The sequence below is a fragment of the Nelumbo lutea genome, chromosome 6 (genome assembly GCF_056320005.1).
Source record: "Nelumbo lutea isolate HS-2025 chromosome 6, American lotus-T2T, whole genome shotgun sequence".
NCBI classification, from domain to species: domain Eukaryota; kingdom Viridiplantae; phylum Streptophyta; class Magnoliopsida; order Proteales; family Nelumbonaceae; genus Nelumbo; species Nelumbo lutea.
Genome location: NC_142689.1, coordinates 47,323,048 through 47,339,820, shown reverse-complemented (window position 1 = coordinate 47,339,820; position 16,773 = coordinate 47,323,048). Strand labels below are relative to the sequence as shown.

General features: G+C 37.9%; 1 protein-coding gene across 1 annotated transcript; it reads left to right on the top strand.

The window, feature by feature from the left end:
- Nucleotides 1–13,682: 13,682 nt before the first annotated feature.
- LOC148848832 (NDR1/HIN1-like protein 2) lies at nucleotides 13,683–15,002 on the top strand. The gene has a single exon (XM_088948322.1). The coding sequence runs from the start codon at nucleotides 14,174–14,176 to the stop codon at nucleotides 14,846–14,848; it is 675 nt and encodes a 224-aa protein (XP_088804448.1). The 5' UTR covers nucleotides 13,683–14,173; the 3' UTR covers nucleotides 14,849–15,002.
- The last annotated feature ends 1,771 nt before the right edge of the window (nucleotides 15,003–16,773 follow it).

Genomic DNA, 16,773 nt, shown 5'->3' with positions numbered 1-16,773 from the left:
TTGGATAATTTTGAAAAATTGCCCCTCCTAGGTGAAAACCTTGCAAAATCGGGGTAAAGTTGTGAAAATTGGACACTTTTTGAAAAGAGGCCCCTCCTAAGTGAAAACCATGCGGAGTCAAGATAAATCTATGCAAACTAGATGTTTTTGAGAAACATCCCCTCCTAGGTGAAAACCTTGCGGAGTCGGGGTAAAGTTGCAAAAATTGGATATTTGTGAAAAATGACCCCTCCTATGTGAAAGCCTTATATAGTCGGGGTAAAACTGGAAAAATTGGATATTTTTGAAAAATGGCCTCTCCTAGGTGAAAACTGTTGTGTGATTTATGCACAATTAATTCAAGCAAGTGTACCTTAGTCAAATGTGCATATAATGATGAGATGAGTGTCGATCCCATAGAGACTATATCACAGTACCAAAGCATTTTTAAACTAACCTAAGTTGAACTCGTGAATCAATTGAATGAATAAAAATGGAGAAGAATTAATGCAAATCTAAGATTTGCAGCTTGGGTTTAGATTTCATTAAATCAAGGTTATATAATTACCTATTTAATCCAACTCAAGATTGAAATTACCCTAAGGTATATTAAAGTTATTTGCATGTGATGGTGGATTTCCCTAAATTAATTAATAAACTTTATCAAGTCATATTAATCCAATTCTACCATCAAATTTCTAAGTGGTTGTCAAAAGGAAAAATAAGCATTAAGATCTTTGGAAACCTCTAATCGTAGAAGGGGATTTGACTCACTAAGCTTCATTGATTCCCACACATGAGCTAATCATCTTTCAATATCATAGTCTAACATGCGATTTTTAACATGCGATTTTTATTGCCTAGGGATCTAATTCATAACAATCCTTTGGTTAGTCATGCATGAATCATCAAATCATTAAAAGAGTGGCCAATTCTTTTAAAGCATTAAGCACACCAATAAAAATTCCTCATGCAAATAATAAAGGTCTTGAATGGAATTAAACAAATAACTATATAATCTTAAAATCAAAATTCATCTAAACCTTAGCTCAGAGAATTTAGCTAGACATAATTAAATTCAACACACTCAAGAAAATTAAAGAAGAAACATTGCAGAAACACATCAAAGAATGAATAGAATAACAAGAAACTTTAGCCTTTGAAGGTTGAAGACAAGTGCAGCAACTAAGCCTTCCTTCCTCTTGGATTCGGATTCTTCATCTCCTTCTCTCTAGTGTGGTGAAACTGCTTCATCTTCTCTTCTGATGTGCTAAGACTGCTTCCTCTTCTCTTCTCTATCAAATTCTCTCTTAGAATGTGTTCTTTTGCATTGAGTTTATGGTCCTTTTAATAGTGCAGCCTCCCCTCAGTTGCTTCTCAATACAGACTCCTAATTCAACACAAATTAGGTCTCTTAATCTTTATAACAGTTGAATTCTTATATCTTTTGTACTGCCAACCGCCAGACCCGAAACTTGTAGCTCAAATTGCACTTGGTTGGCGATGGAATTAGGGTGAGAGATAAACATAAGAATTGTATCCCTATCTCTTAGCTTTAACTAGCCGTTTGAATCACCTCAATTCGAATTATAGGCAAAATGTTATGCCCAAAATATGAGAGTTATATCAAAATAGAAAATTTCTCGATTTTTGTGCATACATATCAAATCTGATTTCAACGGATTTTCTCCTTCATGGCTACATCATGGAGCACCATTGCTGCATGGTCCTTCCTCTATGATTATCTTGATCAATTAAATCAAACTCCTTAAAATTTCACAATTAAGCTCTAAATTACCTTGCAAGACAATTCCATCATAATTAGTGCAATACCATGCTAATTCCAAAAACATTAGTACAAATATAGGCTTATCAAAAACCTTGTGGAGTCGGGGTAAAGTTGCGAAAATTGGATATTTTTGAAAAATGGCCCCTCATAGTGGAAAACCTTGCGGAGTTGGAGTAAATCTACAAAAACTGGATATTTTTGAAAAATGGCCCCTACTAGGTGAAAACCTTGTGGAGTTAGGGTAATTCTACAAAAACTGGATACCTTTTTGAAAAGCGTTCCTTCCTAGGTCAAAACCTTGTAGAGTCAGGGTAGATATATGAACATTGGATACTTTTGAAAAATGCCCCCTCCTAAGTGAAAACTTTGCGGAGTCAGGTTAAATCTACAACAATTGGATACCTTTTTGAAAAATGGCTCTCCTAGGTGAAAACCTTGCGGAGTTAGGGTAAATATGTGAAAACTAGTTGAAAAATCTTGCTGAGTCTGGGTGCAAACTGGATATATATATTTAAAAATGGCCCCTCCTAGGTGAAAACCTTGTGGTGTTAGGGAAATTCTGCGAAAACTAGATAACTTTTAGAAAAATGGCCCCTCCTAGGTGAAAACCTTGTGTTGTCAGGGTAATTCCACAAAAACTGGATACCTCTTTGAAAAACAGCCCCTCCTAGGTGAAAACCTTGTAGAGTCAGGATAAATCTGCACAAATTGGATATTTTTGAAAAGTGGCCCCTCCTAGGTGAAAACCTTGTAGAGTCAGGATAAATCTGCACAAATTGGATATTTTTGAAAAGTGGCCCCTCCTAGGTGAAAACCTTGTAGACTCAGGGTAAATATGTTAAAACTGGATATTTTTGAAAAATGACCCCTCCTAGGTGAAAACCTTGTAGAGTTAGGGTACATTTGCAAAAACTGGATATCTTTGAAAAAATCCCCTACTAGGTGAAAACCTTATAAGGTCAAGGTAAATTCGCAAAAACTGGATATCTTTGAAAAAATGACCCTTCCTATGTAAAAACCTTGTGGAGTTAGGGTGCAAACTAGATATTTAAAAAAAATGGTCCCTCCTAGGTGAAACCTTGTAGAGTCAGGGTAAATTTGTGAAAACTAGATACCTTTTTGAAAAACAGCCCCTCTTAGGTGAAAACCTTAAGGAGTCAGGGTAAAAGGCACAAAGAAAAACAAGTGACAAAAAATGGACCAATCATCAAGACTAGTTAAAAACAAACATGCTCAAATTTCCTTAAAACATAAATAATGAATCATTAACAAATATCCTTCAGTTCTCATTTCATCATCATTTTTTTTCATTCATTTTTTATTATTATCATTATTTTTATTACAATGTTTCTAGTCTTTTCCCCTTTGTTTACCATGATCCATTGGCTAAAACTCTCGAACACCATTGGGACCCCTAGTTCTTTGCTATCCAAACAATATGCTTGTGCAATTGACCTTGATGATGTGTTTCAAAAAATCTACCTTGCGCCTGGGAGGCATCCTGAGTCTACCATAGGCTTTCTTTGTAATGCCAAAGTAAGTGGAAACCAATATGTATATTATCAATGAAATTAGGATTTAGATACTTTAATTGATAAAAAAACTTCAATCAAATTATGAGCTTAAAAAGCAGAACACTAAAGTGTGAGATAAACAATTGAAGGGATTTTTAGAGAGAGGAAATTATTTGCACAAAAGAACTTAGAATAACCAATATATAAGCAAATAGAAGGATATGATGTGAAACTAAAGCCAGAGGTCGAGTACGCACTAAAAATGTCAAAACATCTTCTCAAACTATAGTACAAGGAAGTATTCAGTTATCAAGCAATGCACAAGGGACATGTAATACCATAATGATAAAAAGGAAAAAACTTTACGACTCAAGGGTAAAAGTGCCTTCAACCTTAACTCATATGATATTAATTACATCCAAATGGGCTATGCCTGGTTTGCTGTAGAAAACTAGAAAGTTTTCATGGCTGAAGTGAAGATTTTGGGAAGCTGGTGTGAAGTCCAGCTGAGAGAGGGGGTGTTTTTGTGAAAAATAGAAAGCAGGAGGGCGCCTCCTAGCCGCTAAACCCAGTTTGGCGCCCCTCCTACTATATTAGCATGCTCCCCACGCCTTAGCAAACCCTAGGGCGCCTTTTAACCCATTCTTTTCACTCTTAGCAAACCCTAACCGCCCCTAAATATTAAATCCTCACCTTCCATCCCTTCTAATCTCCACCATCTATTCTAGGGTACTCTCTTTTTAGCATTCTAACCCTAGGAGCCACCTAACATGTAATCTTCACTATTCAACCTTTAGCCATTAAATCTCAACCTAACATAATATTGGGTGTCTTCTACCTTTCTTCTTAGCCTTAGGATCACCCTAGAACCATCCTAACCCTTCATTCTAAACCCTAGGGCACCCATATTTTTGCTAAACCCAGCTGCCGCCCCCCTCTTTCTCTCTATTCCCAGTTGTGTCCACCCTTCTCTATAAAAAGGATCCCAGGGGCCCTGTAGAAGTGGTTGGTCAATTCACCCAGGTAAGAAGGAAGGCTGATTTTGAGAAGTTCAAGTGTAGAGGAAGAAGAGGATGCCTAGGTAAGAGGAGGTCCTTGTGAGAGCAAGGGGAGCCTCCCACATCCCCACCTCTTACCTGGCTAATCAAAGGAAGTGGTATAATTCCAAGTGAATATAAAAGGATTCACATTAGTTGAACAACTAGTTTAGGAAACCCTAGGTCAGCCCTAGGTCATGTGGTTGATTTGCTTGCATTTTTTTCTAAATTTAAAATTTCAAATTTGAATTTAAATTTCAAAATCCAAATTTGAATTTAAATTTCAAATTTCAAAAAAAAGCAAAAAAAAAATTTTAAAAATTAAAAAAAAATCAAATTTGAATTTAAATTTTAGGAATTTAAATTTCAAAATCTAAAATTGAATTTAAATTTCAAACTTTAAATAAAAAAATAAAAAAAATAAGAAAAAGAAGAAAAAGATAAAAATAATTTAAAAATTCAAATTTGACTTTAAATTTTAGAATTTAAATTTGAAATTAAAATTCAAAATTTAAATTTCAAATTTCAAAAAAAGGGGGGTTAAAATAAAATGAATTCAATGGATGGAGTTTGTGGAATGAGAAACTACTTCCAACCTGAGCCATACATAGACTGGAACCATGTGTCTCGACAACTGGACAAGATTAATGGGATGGCCCACAGAATTGACCAAGTCCTTGCATATCGTCAACAAAGTGGCCCATACCCAACCTTGTCATCTAAATCAACATGTTCCATTTGTTCAAGCCTGGCCCATCATGTGAGTTAATGCCCTGTGGCGGGCCCATGTCAATCAATCATTCTAGAGCAAGTACATGCAGCTAATGGATTTCTCCAACCCAATGTTACCCCATCCTTTAGTCCATATAACCCTGGGTGGAAAAATCAACCCAATTTCACCTATTGGGCCCAAGCCCAAGAAACCACCCTACCAGATGTGCACTCTCAATGGTCTGCAGCCCAGGCTCACTGTGGGTATAGTGATTACCCTGGGACCCAACCGGTTCAACCTTATCAAACCGATCATTTGATGATAGGTTTTTGCAGCTCCAACAGCTGATCTTAGCTCAACAACAATCAATCCTTAATTTAGAGAGCCAATTATTCAGCTTAGGGAAGCTAACCTGCAATGGGAAAATAATTCAATGCTCAGTCAACTGGTTGTAAACCCTAGAGATGAATCCTTAGGTCTTCCCCAATACCAAGATCCTACAACCTTTAATACCCTAGAATTAGAAAATGCTGAAGAAACCTCAGCTTTTCAAAGGGAGGAAAAGTTTGAAGACCTGTATGAGTCTAGAAGTCTTTTTGCCTACCCAAAAAAGAATAAGAATTGTTGTACAATAGATGTAGAAAGAAACCCTGGAGAAACCAATCTAGTCATAGTAGATGACCCGACGGAGGAAGCTAATGCCTTAATGAAGTCTCCTCACCCATTTCAATCTTGGCCTACTCTTGAACCTCTACCAAAACTAAAGGGTGAACCACCTGTGCCTTCTCTGGAATCTCCCCTGCAACTAAAACTAAAGCCCTTACCAGACTCCCTTAAGTATGTGTTTTTAGGACCCGACCAAACACTGCTGGTGATCATAGCCACAGACTTAACCCATAGATAGGAAGAGAAATTGATTGAGGTATTAAAGGAGTATAGGGGTGCAATTGATTGGTCAGTAGCTAATTTGAAGGGTATTTGTCTGTCCATCTGTATGCACCATATTTACATAGGGGAAGGTGCCAAACCTACTAGGGAGATGCAAAGAAGGTTAAATCCAAATATGAGGGAGGTGATTAAACAAGAAGTAGTTAAGTGGCTAGATGCAGGTATTATCTACCCGATATTGGATAGCGGTTGGGTAAGTCCTATGCAAGTGGTGCCTAAGAAAGCTGGACTCACCGTGGTCACTAATGATCAAGGTGAAATCATCCCTACTCGACTTACCACGGGATGGAGAGTGTGCATCGACTTTAGGAAATTCAATGCAGTCACAAAAAAGGACCACTTCCCTTTGCCCTTCATTGACCAAATTTTAGAAAAACCCACTGGGAAAAAGTATTTCTGCTTCTTAGATGGGTATTTTGGGTACAACCAAGTGGCTATTTACCCCGAAGACCAAGAGAAAACAACTTTTACCTACCCTTATGGAACATTTGCCTTCTGACGAATGCCGTTTGGATTATGTAATGCACCAACAACCTTTTAGAGGTGTATGACGGAAATTTTTTCAAAAATGGTGGATGATTTCCTGGAAATATTTATGGATGATTTCTCGGTCTTTGGGGATTCCTTTGAATCATGTCTCGAACACTTACGAAAAGTTCTTCAACGATATATCGAGACAAACTTAGTCCTCAGTTGGGAGAAGAGTCATTTTATGGTCAAAGAAGGCATTGTTTTAGGCCATATAGTTTATGAATAGGGTATTGAGGTGGATAAAGCAAAAATTGATCTAATCTCTAAATTCCCACCTCCTACCTCTGTCAAACAAATCCGCTCATTTCTTGGACTTGCTGGTTTCTATCATAGGTTCATTAAGGACTTCTCCAGATTTCCAGACCATTGTGCAACCTTGTAGAAAAAGATATCCCATTCAGCTTTGATGACGCATGTCTTAAGGCCTTCGAGTACTTGAATGGGGCACTGACCAAGGCTCCAATTTTGCAACCTCCTGATTGGTCTTTTCCCTTTGAATTCATGTGTGATGCCTCTAACCATGCCATTGGAGCTGTTTTGGGACTAAGGGTGAATAAATGTCCTATGGTGATCTATTATGCAAGCCGTACCCTCTCGGAAGCCCAATTGAATTATACCACCACAGAGAAAGAATTGTTAGCTATAGTGTTTGCTTTGGAAAAATTTTGCCCATACTTATTAGGCACCAAAGTGGTTGTCTACTCTAATCACTCGGCCCTAAGACATCTGTTGTCTAAGAAAGAATCCGAACCTAGGCTCATCAGATGGATCATTTTGTTGCAAGCATTTGACCTTGAGATTCAAGATAAAAAGGGCTCTGAAAATGTAGTAGTTGATCATCTATCCCGAATTCAAATTGAAAAGAGTAAGCCCATCCATGACTATTCCATCCTAGATGAGCACCTTTTAGCTGTCTCTCATTGTGCTTCCTTGTGGATACGACCTGTTCTCACCCATTTACTACGTTAGTAGATGTTTGAGAATTGGAAAAAAATTATAAATGTTTAAACTGGTGTTCTGAAGTGTTTAACGATGCGCATCTAAAAACACAAACTTTTTGCAACAATTTCCTATTTAACAATTAATTATTCAATTAAACAACTAAAAGAAACAAAGTTAAATAAAACAATAAATAATAATTGCAAACAGAATATAAAACAACAATTAATTATGCTCCCCTGTGATACGCCCATATTGTCAATTACTTAGCAGTAGGTAAAATTCCCAAGGGGTGATCTAAGAATGAAAAAGACAGGGTCTTTTCCTAACTCAAATACTACTTCTGGGAAGATCCCGAGCTCTTTTGTATCTGTTTCGATCAAGTGATCCAACGATGTGTCCCCGAGTCTGAACACCAAATCATTCTTAACTTTTGTCATACTCTATCTTGTAGGGGCACTTTTTGGTAAAGAAAACCGCAGCCAAAGTTCTGTAGAGTGGGTTTTACTAGTCGAGTTTATTTAATGATGCCCATGTCTTTAGCCAAAATTGCCTGAGATGCCAATGTCGGGAATATGTCCCGAAGAAACATGATGCCACTTAACCCTATTCTAGATGTAGAAATTTTTGATGTTTGGAGTATTGATTTCATGGGACCATTTCTGCCATCATCTGGTCACGAATACATCCATGTGGCTATTGATTATGGGTTAAAATGGATTGAGGTAGTAGAAACCAGGACCAATGATCACAAAGTTGTAATGAAATTTCTTCAAAAGAACATTTTCTCTAGGTTTGGGTGTCCACGAACAATCATCAGTGATGGGGGTCGCACTTTACTAACGAGCAATTTTGTGCTTTGCTCCGTAAGTATGGAATCACCCGCAAGATAGCCACCCCCTACCATCCCCAAACAAATGATCAAGTGGAAGTGTCCAATAGTGAAATTAAAAGTATTATGCAAAAGTCCATTAAGCCCGATTGAAAAGATTGGTTCGAAAGACTGGATGACGCACTTTGGGATTATTGGATTGCATACAAAACTCCCATTCGAATGTCTCCTTATATGCTGGTTTTTGGTAAAGCATGTCACATTCCTGTCGAATTAGAACATCGGGCTTATTGGGCCATCAAGAAGTTCAATCTAGACCTAGGCCAAGCTGGATCCCACCAGGCCCTACAATTAAGTGAACTAGAGGAATTGCACAATGAGGCTTACGAAAGCTCACACATTTATAAAGCCAAAACAAAAGCCTTCCATGATAAGTACATTTCAAGAAAAACTTTTGAACCAAATCAAAAGGTTTGGCTTTTTAATTCTAGGCTGTGTTTGTTCCCTGGTAAATTAAGGTCTAGGTGGGATGGGCCGTTTATTGTAAAAAAAGTGTTTTTGTATGGTGTAGTTAAAATCGTTGATCCAAAGAATGGAAGCACATTCAAAGTCAATGGTCAAATACTGAAACCATATGTAGAAGGAGTCTCTAAGAGCAGAAAGGTTAAGAAGATAGGTTTAAGTGATCTAGAGGGAAGTGAGTAAATAAGTCTCATTGAAGATGTTAAACTTAGCACTGGTTGGGAGGCAACCGAACGTAATTTTTTTAGTTAATTTTAGGATTAAAGTTTTTTTTTCTTGATTCAAGACCAAGTGGCATACCTTGAACCCCTTAGGAAAACCTTGTTGTTCCCTTTGGTCCAAATCTTTTTTGCATCATTCTAGTCATGCCATTAGGGACAATGGCATTTCAGTTGTAGGGTGAGGAAAAAGAGAGAAAAAAATGAAAAAAAAAATCGTGAAGCTAAGCCTTTAAATATGTAGAACTACAATTTCACTAAAACTTTCCATTAAAAGAAATTCCCAAATAGAAAAAGTTAAGGAAACTGATAAATGAACATTGAATTCTGTAGAAATTTGTAGCAAGTGATAGGAGTCAAAATTGGTCTTGTTTGAATATTGTCGAAACTATTAGACAAAATTCTTCAAATTGTTAAGAGACAATGGACTACCCTGAACAGTGTTGTAAAAAAAAAGGATAAAAAAGGGGGATAAAAGGTTAATAGATAGCCTAGACTTAGTAACCGGGTCTCTTCACCTAAGTCAAGTGTCGAGATTCACGTCAAACGGAAAAGGGAATGCCAAAGACACTTACCTAACACTTACTAACTGGGTCTCTTCACCTAAGGAAAGTGTCAGGATTCACGTAAAACTGTGAAAGGTAACAATAAAAATAAGTTTAGGGGTAGAAATTTGCTGTCAGAAATAATAAGAAGAATACGTATCTGATTTTAAAATCAATCTCATCTTATCAAGACAGTTTGCAAATGGAAGGGTAAATAAGATTTTTTAAGCCATATTTCTGTAATATTTAAAACAAGACAATTTTACCCCTAAAGCCCAATTCCAATCTATACAGAGTTTGAAAGTGCTGAAATCAGGATGCTTGATTAATTCTGTTAGGGATGATCTTGAGATGGGAAAGATCTATGCTCAGTGTAATTTTAAGGCTGTATTGCTAAGGAACTAGCAATGGTTAAATTGGGAGGTGTGATAACCCAGCATTTTGATACCTTAAGGGCATCAATTCAGGGGTATTTTCGGCCTTAGGATAGTCAAGTTGCACCATTTTTCCTGTTAAAATCAATTATATTACCACTGAGGGTCTCTATGCAAATTATGTAGAAAACTGGGAAATTTTCATGGTTGAAGTGTAGATTTTGGGAAGCTGGTGTGAAGTCCAGTTGAGAAAGGAGGTGTTTTTGTGAAAATCTGAAAGTAGGAGGGCGCCTCCTAGCTGCTAAACCCAGTTTAACGCCCCTCCTACTATATTAGCATGCTCCCCACGCCTTAGCAAAACCTAGGGCACCTTTTAACCCATTCTTTTAACTCTTAACAAACTCTAACCACCCCTAACTGCTAAATCCTCACATTCCATCCCATCTAATCGTCACCATCCATTCTAAGGCACTCTCCATTTAGCAAATCTAACCCTAGGAGCCACCTAACTTCTAATCTTAACTATTCACCCTTTAGCCATTAAATCTCAACCTTACATAATATTGGGTGCCTTCTCCTTTTCATCTCAGCCTTAGGATCACCCTAGAACCATCCTAACCCTTCATTATAAACCCTAGGGCACCCATATTTTTGCTAAAACCCAGCTGCCGCCCCTCTTTCTCTCTATTCCTAGTTGTACACTGTTCCGTTCGCTCAGAATGCTGACCCAATCATAATTCTGGTTTGATCAATTTCTAACCCACTACTATTACAAAAAAAAATAAATAAAGAAAAAACCATTGGCTCAACCAACAACCTGTTCAACCCAAAACGTTGAAACATTACTCCTGAGTTGCTATTAATTTTTATTTCTTTTATAACAATAGCTAGCGATGGCAATTGGGTGCGTTGGGTTGGGTTTGGTTTGGGTTGAGCTTCAATCCAATCCATTTAACCCACCAACCTATTAATGACTCAGTTATATAAAATTAAATCGGTTGGGTTCAATCCAAACTCACTTTAACCCAATCCAACCCGCCCAAACCTATTAATCTTATATTTATATACTTAAAACAAAAAACTAACTCCCTCTTAACAAATAAGTTGGTCATAGATTGATGGCAATAGTAATTGCATTTACACATTGGTGAAGGTTCAAATCACATTACATGCATGTTGTTTTTACACAAGCAACAAAGCCATTTAACTATGTTCGGGTTTCGGATTTGATAAACCACTTAGGTTCAAACCGGTTAGACCAACTTGAACTATCTAATTAGATTGTCTTCAAGCTAATCACATCAAGAGTGGTTGAACCGTTTAGAACCGGATCAGTCAGGTTGTATGGATACGAGCTAGACTAGACGATCCAAACCGGGAAAGGCAAGCGGGTGGGTTTAGGGTTCGGATCCCAGCCTGCCCAATCTATTTTGGATTCGGGTCGACTAGATCGGTTGTATTGGGTCAAGTCGGCCTGTGTGACTAATGGTTGGACTGGACGACCCAAAGCGGGTAAAGCAAGTATATCGAACCATCCCATCCGGGGTTTATTTCGGATTTGGGTCAGCCCGGATCGGTATATGTTGGGTTGGGGTCATATTGCATTGAACTGATCCGAACTCGAGTCAAATTGATTTGGATTTATGTTGGGTGAAGTGCATTGATTCAAGACAAAACTAATTTTAGTCAATAATTAACAAAAAATTAATGCATTAATTATAAATTATTTAAATCAAATGAAGAAAGTTAAAAAAAAAGGTTAAAGAATTAATACTTATGTTTGTGATGGTTAACCCAATGGTTATCTACAACCTAACCCATTTAAATGGGCAGGTTGGGTGATGGGTTGATCACACAACCCGTCAAATAAATGGGTGAGTTGGGTGGGTTAGATACTGGGTGGGTTGGGTGGATTCGGTAGATTGGGTGAAAAATTGCCACCCCTCATCGGTTGACCCATTGAGTCGAATGGTTTAACACTGGCTCCATTGATGTAAAGGAAAAAGCGGTTCAACCTCAGGGCATGTTTCTTTTCCGTCTGAATGGGTAGGAATGGCAACAGGGTGGGTTCAGGGCAGGGATTACATTCCCCATCCTCGACTCCAACCCCCAAATCACCCCTCATCCCCATCGGGGAAAGGAATCCTCCTCCATCCCCAACCCCGATGAGGATGAATTCTCCGTCAGGGACCCGAATCCCCGAGGGTCACTGCAAAATCCAAACTCTTAGCCCTATAACAGCTAGAGCAAATGCAAAGAATCTATAGAGACTCCAAAAGATACGAATAGCTACTACAGAGGCTCCAAAAGATACGAATAGCCATCAACTCCTGCACTAGAAAAAAGGAAAATAGGAAAAAAATCAACAAAAACCCAAAGCACTGCCATTCAAATCTTCAAATTATCTATCGAGAAACCCATTCAGATCTGTCAAGATTATCTGCTGAGAAACCCATTCAGATCTTCTCTCCTTTTACTTCTCCTCTACCTCCTCATCGAGTGGTAGACTAGTGGTTGGCGACAATAGACGTCCGATGTTCAATGGGCAAGTGAAGATAGCGACAATGATCGGTGAATCAACGACGAAAACGAAGGAAGAAGAAGTCTGGGTTCTGGGTTCAGAGTTCTCTCTTCTCTGTCAGCCTGTCTGTCGAAGTCTCGAAGATTGGACACTATCGAGTGCTTTTTAAGTTTTAATAAAAAATGAATAATAATATAATTTATAATATTATAATATAAATAGGATATAACCTTGTTGGGTCGGGGAGTTCGGGTACCCGTCGGGGACAGGGAAAATTGCCACCCCTATGAATGGGGAGTTCGGGTACCCGCCCAGAACACCGGGTTTTAAAACACTGGTCCAAAGTCCCTAGTAAGTAAGGTTCAAGTATCAATTTTCAAATTTACTAATTAGCATAGTTGAATTTGCTGCGTTTTTTTTGTTTTGGGTGGCCGGTGGTTTCTTTGTTGGCGGACTTCTTGTATATTCCTTTTTCTTAATAAATTTTTCTTTTTATCTTAAAAAAAGAATTCGTGTATCAAGAGTTTATTTTAATCCAATCATTTTAATTTTTTTTTAATTTGATAATAGGACATGAGACCTATCACACCACTTATTAAAGGTTCAAATAATTGAAGTTAGCTAATTCCTCTTCTTTGACATATCAATTAGGGGTGCAAATCAGGCGGATACAGACTAGGCTCGAGTTACCTAAGGGGTAGGCTCGGGCTTAGTCCAAAAAATTAAAAACATTTGATTTCTTAACCCAAACTCAACTCCAAGACTGAAAATTCAAACTCAATCGTATAAAATTTCGGACTAAGGCGGTTCGGGCTCGGGTTGGGCCCGCCCAAATTGTTCCCCTAATATCGATGACCCAAATTGATATTCACCAACGTTTGATGGTTTGATACCAATGTTTTAAAAACCTACCCCGAAGTAAATGTTTTATTTCAATTTAAAAGATAAATAATAATTAAAAGTAAAAAAAAAACAAAACCATATTTTAAATCAAACGGATCGCTGATCATATGAATGGTTTTTAAGCAAGAAGCAATTTAGGGGTAAAATTGATAGTTTCTGAGCCAAACGGTCCCACCATCGGGTGAACGACGGTTAGAAAAGCATGATAGCAATGTATAATAATAATAAAAAAAAACAGTAGCATCTATAAAAAATAAAATAAAAAACAATTGCTATGAAGTATGAACCACGTGAATAGAACGTGTTGAATTCCCCAAACACCCCCACCCCCGGGATTATTAAAAAATATCTTGTTATACAAAAATCAGTGAATGACATAAGTCATAAGTAAAAAGTTGAGAAGTTACCCCACGCCATCCCCCCATTCCTAGATCAACAAAGAAAGAAAAAACGAGTAAATCAAATCAAATCCATCCTAGCATCCGCCCCTCTTTTCAAACAATCGCGTTTTCGTTGTTTGAGACCCTGACCTTACCGTGTCTCCGCCGGAATATACCAAAACACCGCGTTGGCTATACGCTTCCACTTCTCATCATTTCAATTCCCACCATAATTTCCTAGATACTCCCATCTCCCATCCACTACTCTCTCTCTTTCTCTCTCTCTCTCTCTATATATGGTTTTCTTTGAAGTAAAAATCCACACACACGCGCAGCAGTCACACACAAACACCCTTTATTTCCGTCTGTCTATTATCTGTTATTTCTCTCTTCTTCTTCCTCCATCTCCATCGCCTTTGCCTTCCTCCCATGGCTGATGATAAGCAACCCCACTTGAACGGGGCATACTACGGCCCCCCGATTCCTCCCCAGCAATCCTACCACAGGCCTGGCCGTGGCAGAGGCCGCGGCTGCGGCTGTTGCCTCCTCAGCCTTCTCTTCAAGATCATCATCACTGTTGTCGTCGTCGTCGGCATCGCCGTCCTTGTCCTCTGGCTCGTCTTTCACCCCAACAAGGTCAAGTTCCATGTCGTTAACGCTTCGCTTACAGAATTCAATCTCACCGGCAACACGCTCAGCTACAACCTTGCACTCAATATGACCGTGAGAAACCCAAACAAGAAGATTGGCATTTACTACGACCGGATTGAAGCCAGAGCTTTCTACGACGACATCATGTTTGATTCCCAGACCCTGACACCGTTCTACCAAGGCCACAAGAACACCACTTTCCTCAATCCTGTCTTCCAGGGCCAATCACAACTAGTTCTCGGCACTTCCGAGCTTAACGATTTCAATACTGACAAGACTGCTGCCTCCTTCGATATCGATGTCAAGCTGCATCTCCGGATTAGATTCAAGGTTGGCTCGCTCAAGACTAACAAGTATAAGCCCAAGGTTAAGTGCGAATTCAAGGTTCCTTTGGTCACTAATCGCAGCTCGGTTGGTGGGTTCGAAACCACGAGATGCGACATCGATTTCTGATCGGTCTAGCCATTCACACCTACACCACTGATTCTTCTGTTTATTTATTATCTACTCTTTTTTTTTTTTTTCTGATTTACAGTGTTTCGTATATCAGCGGCTGTATGTATATGTTATTTTCTGCATAGGACACATTATTTTGTTCATTGGTTTACATTCTTTGGTGATTTATTATATATGTTAGACCATAGATATACTTTCTGTATGTGACTAAATAAAGAAGTAATATGGTGGGTTTTGATTTTCGTCATAAGATATACTCAGACAAAACAAGCTGTATATCCCTTGATCGCTAGTTCTTTTTAAGACAAGAATAAGCTATTGACTAGCTTAATTTAGTTAATGAAGCTCTAATTTCTAACTCCAGGAAGATAAAAGCTTGTTGCCACAAATTGCAAACTCGTCGAGAGAAAGTGAATTATGATAATACGCTTGTAAAGAACATACCTAAGATTATGCTTTTATCTTTTTTATGGACATATATTTCTCTTCTCTGAAGTAAGCAATTAATTTTCATTGGTAAAAATTATTAATTTCACCTCTCATCTCTATTCAATGTACATAAAGGGATTCAAATGCAGTATCATTTCCAGTCCAAAATTGCGTGTGCTTCCAGACTAGTTCCATATAGGGCTGAGCTCAGGCCTATATTTCAGGCCTGGGCCTAATTTAAGCCCTTATCCTAGTTACTAAGCCCAGTCCTTCCCAGCCCATTATTTTCATTGTTTGTAGATTTTACTTTTAATAGTACCTATTTAAGCAGAAATTTATTGGCTAAGAAGTTTTCAATCCCATTAGATATCCAAATACTATACACTCTCTATAATATATTTTGCTTCATATCTACATTAATTGGAAACATTTCCTAACTAGGAAACCATATGCTTTTCTTTGATTGCAACAATGCCCATTGTTAAAATTACAGTTGTACATCCAAAATTTTAAAATCCTCTCAACCATATTCAACCCTCCAAGTATGGCTGAAAACAGTGGCTAAGGGATATTTTTCTCAGATTTTTCAATACATCTCAACATAGCTCCAGCTCATTCATGGTATTTGCTTGTTTTCAAAAGCGGTACATCAACAAATTATATCAATGTGGAGAAGTACAATATTTTGTTCTTAGAAACAACAAATTAAAGAAAATGAAAAAGCTTGGGTCTGGGACCCAAAACATCTCATCTTTCCTAAACTAGGATGATCAGGACCCACCTTGAAGATTAGTTAAGATTAAATTCAGCTTAGGTTCCTTTCTAAAATGCCTGTTTTGAAACACATATTTGTGTAGTTGTAAAAAAAATTCTAATTAAAACATTTGACAGCCCTAGAAATGATGAGTGGATACATGGACCAGAGACATCTGATCATGTTAAGACCTCTCCTGGGTGGAATCCATATGTCCAATAATGCGTCTTCTTCCTCTGTATATCGGTCATGTAAAAAGTTGGGGCAACAAATAGAAATGGGTACCCAACATATCCAGCATTTTCGTTACTAGGGTTTGGGCCCAGAAATTTCAAACCCAAGCATAATTGGGTCAACTCGATTACATATGTTTAAAACCCGTTTGGAATTGGCCCAACCCCAGACTAATATATATCCAATAAATCTTTAAGCATATGATTAGTTTTTCTTTCCTTTGCAAGAATTATCTGTGCTGTTTATTTCAGAAGAATCAGTTTGGAAAGAGTATACAGTACAAATACGTACAAAATAATACAAAATACAAGGTTTTGCATTTCATATATTTGCATTTTTACTTGTTCCTATGGCTCAGTTTGGAAGGAGTACAGGGTCTTTTCCTAACTCAAATACTACTTCTGGGAAGATCCCAAGCTCTTTTGTATCTGTTCCGATCAAGTGATCCGACGATGTGTCCCCGAGTCTGAACACCAAATCATTCTTAACTTTTGTCATACTCTAG

Excerpts from the sequence above, each read along its gene's own strand:
- LOC148848832 (XM_088948322.1), top strand. The coding sequence starts at position 14,174 with ATGGCTGATGATAAGCAACCCCACTTGAACGGGGCATACTACGGCCCC.